Genomic DNA, 9,198 nt, shown 5'->3' with positions numbered 1-9,198 from the left:
CAAACGAAAGATCATCGTCATCAAGTTTTATGAAATTAATTAAAATCTTCATAAATCCAGGCTGAGTTTGCCACGTTTAGCCTAAATAATCAGACAGAAAACTTGCAGAGAAGCAGCCCGTTATCACATAGCCTATAGGCTACCCTTTTTTTTCAGGTCAGAGCAACTGCCCCTCAAAATTCCTGTGCACGTCCCTGCAGTGAACACACATAACAGTGAGGTGAAGCACACACACTAATCCCAGCGCAGTGAGCTGCCTGCAACAACAGCAGCAGTGAGGGGTTAGGTGCCTTGCTCAAGGGCACCTCAGCCCTACTGGTCGGGGTTTGAACCGGTTAAAAGTCCGAAGTGCGAAGGCCCACATTGTTTCCTGACTGCCAATGTTGTTTAGTGTCAGTTTGTAAAGTTTAGGTGAAGTAGAAAGTTGAATCCCTGAATAATGTAATTGGTTAGGCTGGACCAATGATTTCAAAGAAAGCGCTATGGCGCCGATGCGAGTGTTGGAAAGGAATCCCAATTGTGAGTGACCAGACTAGGGTTGCCACCTGTGTCTGACAAAAATCCTGGACATTTTGACCATCCAATCGACCTTTTTGTTTGTAAGCAACGGCGCCTTTCGCACATCTAACCCAAGATAAAAACCGTCTTTCTAAGCGACAATTGTATAGCTAAAATTAGTAAGAATGACAATTTCTAGTTATTTGTTTAGTTAATTGCTTTATTTAATATCAGACCTTTATTATTTTGTTATATTTTCAACAGTTTTTAGTTGTGGACACCTGGGGGTGAACTAAAGTTTCAGGATAAGCAGTTGCTCACATAAAATTATATATTATACTATATAATGGAATCACTAAATGTTTTTTACAGAGGTGTTAATTTGGCAAATTAGTTCAATAAAGAAGTGCTGTGTTCTTTTCATCACTTAATTTTTCTTGTCCTTTTTATGTTGTCTACATAGTTGTCATTGTCCTCTCTGTTTCCATGCGTAACACTACAGTGTGCTTATTCTCAAATTGCTGTGGCCCTTTGTGTTATCAGATGAAGCTGTCAAACGTTGGAGTTACAAATGCAATTTTACTCACCATAAATAATGGTGTTTAATTTTCGTGATGTGTTTATGTTCCTTTTCCATTAAGGACCAAGCTTTGCTTTAAACAAATTTCCTGAGGGATCAAAAGCGCTCAAAATTTCCTTACTGGTTTCTTGTGGCAGAGTAGTAGGCCTAATTTTATGTAACTGGGTGCAGTTTGTGTTTTTCTTCACTGTACCTATAAGATGTTTTTATTTAGTGGGGAAACACAGTATATCTTGCTCAAGTCAATGTGTAAATAATAGTGACAAAACATTTTTTATTTATGAGGCTAAGAAGTCTTGTCTATTTCTGCATTAAGTGTATGTGTAAACACTTTTCTCAAGGATTAGGAGATATTTGAAGTTAATGAAATGTGTGTGAAATCATTGTGTCTGTGTTTGGGACGCTGTGTTTGCGTTAAGGTTGATTAATACAGATTATACTGTGCCTACATATCCATACAGTGACATCATGCATGTTTTTTTTGTAAGCGTATGGAATAAGCTGACACCACACTGACTGATAGCGCAGTGCACTGACTCTCATTATTTCTTCCTCCAGTAAACCTGACGTAAAAGCATGATCTTTATTCACAATTAATTTCATTGAAATATGAGCAGACATAGGCCGCTACTGGGTCAGGCTTGTATAGTCTTCCTTGCTGATTAAGGTGTTCTTGGAATTCCAATATGAGGCTTAGCGATATGTTTATCTCCAGAATATACTGTAAGTTCTAGTTTCTTTGGTGTGTATCAGGAATAAAATGTAACAGTATTATTTCTTAGTCAATATTAGTCTAGATGTCTAATAAAGGTACAAAGGTGTGTGTGTGTGGCTATTTTGGGTTAGGGAAATCTATTTACTACAGGTTACATTTAAAAAACAAGGAAAGCGTAATTTGTGACCAAATACTCACATCCTCACTTTGCCTGTCCTCTTGAAGCAGCGTTAACCCCTGCTGATTGCCCGCCTCTGTCATCAGCTGATGATTCACAAATCCCTTTCCCTGTATGTTTATCAACCTGTTGATTTTTATCTGGGCTTGTGTTAATCAGCAGTTTACAGAATGGCAGAAAGTGTGTCTGTGTGTTTAGAGCAGAGACTAAACACACATGATTGTAATGGAGAGAGTGTGTGACAAATCTGTGTGAGATGTATCTCAGACATCTGACGAAAAAAATAGGTCAGGTCGACCTGAGGGGAGAAGGAAGAGAGCACTTGTATGGCCTATTATCCCTTTTAATACTTTCCCTTCACTTTCTACACACTCAGAAACACACACATGCACACACACACACACACACACAGATAGAGGGCATAAAAGATCAAATTAGAGCAAAAGTGCTTCGTTTCAATGACTAAGCTGATTATTGGCTTCTATTTTTTGGGTCGTTGGGTTTGTCTGGATGTCTGGATGCTTTGCACCTTTGTGTGTACATAAGTGAGTGTGTGTGGAAGTATAACTGATATCTTCTCTGTCAGGCTTGGTACAAGGCTCTTCCCAGTGTGAAATTGGCCTCAATTATCTCAGTAAAACTTTAAATCCTTCCTAAATCCTCCCTGAAATGAGTCCATGTTCACAAACACACACCTACCCCTACACACCCACACAGACACTCTCTCTCTCTCTCACTCTCTCTCTCTCTCTCTCTCACACACACACACACACGTCTGTGTGCCTACATACAGTCAGGATTTACAGCTTCTTTCACAGCTTGACGCAATGTATTACTCTAGGTTTGCAGAGTTCATTTTCCCCAATCTTTACTGTACAGAAAGAACACTTCAGTCCCTCTGTATGATGTTAGTCAGATCAATTAAAGTATGATAGAGAGGGCCATTGTGAAGCTAATTACATTCATAAATTAAACATATTTTATAAGTAAATTAGTAAATAATTTATGCTTGTGGTAGACATACGGTTAAACACAATTTTACACATTTTTACAAACACAAATCACATTTGTACAAATATGATTAAAGTCCATTACAGTATTATTACAGTTTTTCTCAATTGTTTACACACAATTACTGGTACTTGAGACACAATGATCACAACATGTAACTCGTGCACCAACCCCCTGAACCAATTCTGCTAAACCACAAGCACAATTCCTGCTTTACACTCAAATTGCAGTTCTAAAGCACACTTTTTTCAAAACACTATTCTCTGCATTTGGCACAATTTTCATGAAGAAAATCTCTTGTTTTCACAAGGAACACACTGCCATTCAAATTCTAAAGTTAATTGCCCTACTATGCACACTGACTCATCACATGGGCAAACACCAGTCACACAGTTTTACAATTAGCAATCAGAGTTTTAGTATAATGCTTGTGAGGTGGATGAGGTACTGTGGCCAGACCGAAACAGAAGAGAGGATGCAGCATAGTTGTTGTTTTTTACTGTGACTATACAGTAAATTCTTCTATTGTTATGTAGACCACTGTATGTGCAACTTTGTGTTGTTTAGGATGTACACTGTGGGCCAGATGTACGTACATTTGCGAACGTAGCGTTATCAGCGTCATGGACACACCGCAGATTGCGAACGCTGTCAGACCCAAGTTTCCGTCATATTTATCAATCGTTCAATCCTTAGTGTAAACTGTGCCTTTCTCCGCCCATAAACACAATTTACGAACGTCCACAACTGAATGGTAGCGCCTACATACAAGCGCAGTTGAATGAAGTTAACTGATGACAACATTAAAAAGAATCAAACGTTAAAGGGGTGGTTCAGGATTTTGGACATAAGACCTTATTTCCAAGTAAGCAAGTGTGATATTTATCAGTGGAGACCGTTTTCAGCACGTTTCATCCAGTCCTTCTAATTGCAGAGCTAGCGCAAGTCAACGGTATGTGCTAGCCTGCCACTAAAGATAGTCTTACCCACTCCAAAGTACACCTGAGGCAAATTCCAGACAATCGATGTAAATGTCTGTTGATAGAATAGTGTAAGAAATACAACTACCCTTGCATCGCGTTGCAATAGTTATACTTTGGTCCCTAAAGTTGTTAGTAGTCATTTTGCAACTCAGCGGCGGACTGATATTACCAAGGCTACTACTAGGTATCCCCATTGGAATGCGCTTTACTGTTTACTTTTCGGCGCATTACTACTAACCGAGCAAGTATAATTCGCGCTGCTAAGAAACTAGTCCCTCAAAATGTAATGCGATCGTTGAAATGCAAGGATAGAATAGCGTTAGAAATAACACTGTCAATACAGACATTTACATCGATAGTCTGGCGTTATAATTTATTTGCCTCGGGTGTACTTTGGAGTGGGTAAGACTGTCTTTAGTGGCAGGCTAGCACATACCGTTGACTTGCGCTAGCCTAGCACCTGCGAACTCTGCAATTAGATGGACTGGATGAAACGTGCTGAAAACGGTCTCCACTGATAAATATCACACTTGCTTACTTGGAAATGAGGTCCTATGTCCAAAATCCTGAACCACCCCTTTAAGCTATCATGAAATAATACCATACATGATCAGATGTAAACAAGCTAAGAGATAATGAAGATCAGTAGTTCTACTCAAACTACTTGTGCACGTATATAGGCTATGGAAGATTGGTCAAATCTAGCAAGTAGGAAAGTTTAAGTGAATGGCGCGGAAAGTGAAAGTAAGACATTGAAAGGCCAACAAAAGTTAAGGTTGCTTTTGGTAGTAGCCTACAAATACTTTCACCACAAAAACTGGTGCTCTAAATAGCGATTCTGTTGTTTTTTGAAAGGTTCTCTTATTGACGCATTGAACTGCAATTTGGATTAACACCTGCTTTTACAAAGTGAAGTATTTAAGCAGAATAGGCGCGGCGCTTTTAGGAGCAGTCTTTGTACATACCGTGGAATACATAATTAGGCTCTTTACTCTTCCCCTCCCATCTTTTTCACGCTAAACTCCCACTTTCCCTGGATCCTCCCATGAATGCATATGCATGACATGACAAACGCATAATCTGCCACTTTCAGTTTCAGCGACAGGCAGTTTCGCGGCTTTTACATCATTGCGGCCTGTTTGCACATACCTGCAATGATTTTACCGCATTACCATTGCGAAACAAATACGCCTGAAGTGGGCGCAAAAGCATTAGTACATCTGGCCCTGTGTGTTTTGTGTTGTTTGGGATGTACACAGGGGGTAGCCGTGGCCTACTGGTTAGCGCTTCGGACTTGCAACCAGAGAGTTGCCGGTTTGAGCCCCGACCAGTAGGCACGGCTGAAGTGCCTTTGAGCAAGGCACCTAACTCCTCGCTGCTCCCCGAGCACCGCTGTTGTTGCAGGCAGCTCACTGCACCGGGATTAGTGTGTGCTTCACCAAGGGCGCGGGAAGGGGGGTGCTGAGGGTGCTGCAGCACCCCCTGCTGGCAGGAGATAGATTTTTAAAAAATATTATATATATTTTTAAATAATTACTAATTCGCTGTCTGACATTATTTATATTTTGTATGTGAAATGATGAGTCAAATAGCAAAAAAGGGTTATGGATAGGTTTGAATATAGGCTACTAAAATGAAACAGTTATAGAGATCAGCGTGAGCGTGAGTCAGTTACTGTAAGAACCGTAGCGTGGTTTCATCTATGTGATAACGATCAAGTGTGTAGGCCTACGGTTGATATAGGCCTACATATTCTATGTGATTTACACGTTCAAAAAAAACCATGGATAAGCTGAAAGAAACTTTAATTGTGTTTTACAGTTTTGCAAAAATAATAAATGCATAGCTAGTGAAATCATTTTACTTTCCTAGTCGCTAAGATAGAAATTATTAGGACACATAGGCCTACTTGCTGTGGAGACGACACACTCTATAGGCTATTCAGAAATTATTTGCGAGATCATTGCAGCCTGATTATTAGCCTATATTTAAAGCCTAACATCTCTGGTGTGGTTTTGACGATCAGAAAAGTAATTTTCCTTAGCTATACTGAAATAGGCTAACAATGTCAAGTCGCGCTTCTGTGGGGTTAGGGTGGGCACAGTGGACTCGGAGTGCTGTCGCGGAACATTGGAATTTGTGGCTGCCCAGGACTTTTCTAAAACTTCTCGCTATCACCCACACACTGCACTAAAATGACTTATTTAGCAGTCAAAATCCTAAACATGTCCAGGGGGGGGGGGGGGGGGAAACATCCATTATCCATTATTTTGTTATTCAGCACCCCTGGTCAAAATAGGTTTTGGCGCCTGTGCTTCACTTCACTGTGTGCTGAGTGTGTTTCACTAATTCACGGATTGGGATAAATGCAGAGACCAAATTTCCCTCACAGGATCAAAAGAGTATATATACTTATACTTATTGTTTTTGTGGGAAAAATAAAATATATTTGTTACCATGTATTTGTGTGTTCTGAGTATAAAAACAATATTCTCAAATATTTTACAACACACATAGGTATGTACTGTCTATAGTAAGTGTAACACTGAACAAAAAAAGGCCTAAGTCATTATGATGAATGGAGAAGAAGTGTTTTCCATTCATCATGTTTTTCATTGAGTACGTCAGTGTTCAACTAGTTCTTATAAATGTCTATTCCTATGATGGTTGGTCATTTGAAAACAAAATACCGTTCTGGGAAGAAAAAACATTGTTTTAAATGTAAAGTTCATTTTGCAGGAGAATTGAGGGCTATTGCTAGCCTGGCGGGCCATCCTATATCATTGAAATGTATAGTCTGGAATCGAGCCATTCACCTCGCTTAATCCAAGAGGCGGGCAGAGAATTGTCTTTCAAACTGCCTAGGCATGCAATAGGCCAGCCTTCACGACCATATCATTATCCGATTCGGCAAAGCGGCAAATACATCCTTCTTGAAAGGAATGACTTAAGTGCATTGTGTTGCTCAAAAAAGCACAAGTCAACTCCTCAAAGTTGGCGCCAACGCCGATTCAAACAACCGCTCTTCGTTCGCCATAGCCACCTTCCTTGTTGTTCACCGTGCTTTGGGACTGTCGTTATCCTGTTAAGCCGCCTTAAGACTCTCTAACAAAAATAGGCTGTGATTGGATAACATCCACGGTGTTAGCCAATAGAAATTCCTGTGTTACGACCTTTTAGCATGTTAGTCTATAAAATTGTTGCTCAGTTTGTCGACACATTAGAAATTTCCATTGAAACTGAATTAAGGTTTCCTTCCATAGAATTTTGGGTGCTGTTCCTGTGTGACCTACGCCTGACCTTACTGGTCAGCGTGTTCATTATTTCCTGCAGCCATAAGGATGCCCCTCTGAACTGTCTCCACCAGCTAATGTTGAGGTGGAGACCTGTGAGAGGCACTGAGACTTGAAGGGGTGGCCTCTGTGATGGGTTTGTGCCTTGTAAAGAGCAGTCAGACTTCCTGGAGATCAGTGATACCCGCAGCAGTTTCATGAAAGCTCGACGGAACTCCTGGTTGGAGCAAGGGTAGATAAAAGGGTTGATGCAGCTGTTGGAGTAGCCAAGCCAGAACGCCACCTTAAAGATGGTCTCAGTCGGCTTTAACATGGGGAACATGGCACCTGCACACACACACACACACACACACACACACACACACACACACACACACACAGACACACAGAACAAAGATGACAGAGAAAATTCCAATCGGTTAAAGCATCAAGGTCTTTCAGTGTGGATGACACAGATGTCAGTACATGTGTGTTTGTGTGTGACATCACAGACAAACAATGTCTACCATGACTATTTCATTATCTGAGTGCTTGTTGTTGGTGTTGCTGCGGTTGCATATTATTGTGTACATACCCAGTGGTAGTACAATGAAGAAAGGCAGCCAGCAAAGGATGAACACCCCCACCACCATGGCCAGGGTCTTTGCAGCCTTCTTCTCCCGGGTGAAGCGCTGCAGCACGCGGGCATTCATCCTCCTGGCCCCCCCGGATATGTCCTCCCCCAGCACGGCCCCACGCCGATGGATCCTCAGCACCACCTCCCCGCCCTCCCGCTTCACACCCCTCTCCAGGAAGTGTGTGGTCCGGCGCGCCACCACATACACCTGCGCGTACACCGCCAGCACCACGCCCAGGGGCAGGTAGAAGGAGAGCAATGAGGAGAAGAGTGCGTAGCCGGGTTCCTGGGTGACTGTGCAGATCTTGGCGTCCGGCGGGCGGGCCTCCTTCCAGCCCAGCAACGGCGGCACCGACAGGGCCACGCACACCGTCCACACACAGACCAGAACTACACCGGCCCGCCGCCTGGTCACCAGGGAGCGGTAGTGCAGGGAGTGGCGCACGCCCATGTAACGGTCTACGGCGATGGCGCACAGGCTCAGGATGGACGCCGAGCAGCACAGGACGTCGAGCGCAGCCCACGCGTCGCAGAACAGGCGGCCAAACGGCCAGCAGCCAAGCACCTCCAGCGTGGCCGAGAACGGCAAAACGCAGACGCTGAGGAGCAGGTCCGCCACTGCCAGGTTGCCAATGAAGAGGTTGGTGGCTGTTTGTAACTGGCGGTTCCACAGCACTGACAGGATGACCAGCGTATTCCCAAAAGCGGCAAGTGAAATAAACATGGCCAGTAAAGATGCCACACCCATGCTGTGAGCATTCAGTGCCAGGTAGGGACAGGAGGTAGAAGGCTCTTCACTGCTGTTGCTATGCAGAGGCAAGCCAGTGATTGGGCTGATAACAGTCACACCTACTTCTTTGTCAGTCATGGTGTTAACACTATTTTTTTTTCTATTCAGTAGACTTCTTGACCCACAACTGACAAAATAAAAATCACCACACAAAAGTTGCATTGAATTAATGTACAAAATCTGAAAGTTTCTTAAAGTTACATTACTAACTTTTAAAGACAACAAATTCTACATAGCCTAAAGCTTTCTCACCCGTACGAATGTTTGTTTCATGATGTCGGAATACGCTGATGTTTTTTTCCCCGTTGTTGTTGAGAGAAAGAGCAGGACGCGTCTGCGGCTGAATCCCGACTGGAACTCGGCTGAAACTGCAGGTCATCGCAGCTCCACCACCGATCCCTCCACACATACACACGTTCCAACAGGAGGCGACAAAACTACATAGCCTATTTGGTCAGACACTACTTGAACCATAGGCTACATGTTAGAGTAGGCTGTAGGCTATAAGTATATATACTCTTTTGATCCCGTGAG

General features: G+C 42.6%; 1 protein-coding gene across 1 annotated transcript; it reads right to left on the bottom strand.

The window, feature by feature from the left end:
* Positions 1 to 7,266: 7,266 nt before the first annotated feature.
* On the bottom strand, positions 7,267 to 8,742 carry LOC125309142 (alpha-1D adrenergic receptor-like). The gene is made up of 3 exons (XM_048265873.1): positions 7,833 to 8,742; positions 7,443 to 7,585; positions 7,267 to 7,332 (listed from the first exon to the last, which is right to left on the bottom strand). The coding sequence occupies exons 1-3, from the start codon at positions 8,740 to 8,742 to the stop codon at positions 7,267 to 7,269; spliced, it is 1,119 nt and encodes a 372-aa protein (XP_048121830.1).
* Positions 8,743 to 9,198: the final 456 nt, after the last annotated feature.

The sequence above is a fragment of the Alosa alosa genome, chromosome 16, assembly GCF_017589495.1.
Source record: "Alosa alosa isolate M-15738 ecotype Scorff River chromosome 16, AALO_Geno_1.1, whole genome shotgun sequence".
Taxonomy (NCBI): domain Eukaryota; kingdom Metazoa; phylum Chordata; class Actinopteri; order Clupeiformes; family Clupeidae; genus Alosa; species Alosa alosa.
Note: the sequence above shows the minus strand (reverse complement) of the source record. Positions and strands in the feature narration are given on the sequence as shown.

Bases quoted from the DNA above. Each gene is read 5' to 3' on its own strand.
- LOC125309142 (XM_048265873.1), bottom strand. From the start codon at position 8,742: ATGACTGACAAAGAAGTAGGTGTGACTGTTATCAGCCCAATCACTGGC. The intron at 7,586-7,832 runs GTATGTACACAA...GTGTGTGTGCAG, and splicing joins CTTCATTGTACTACCACTGG to GTGCCATGTTCCCCATGTTA. The intron at 7,333-7,442 runs GTATCACTGATC...CCTCAACATTAG, and splicing joins CTTTCATGAAACTGCTGCGG to CTGGTGGAGACAGTTCAGAG.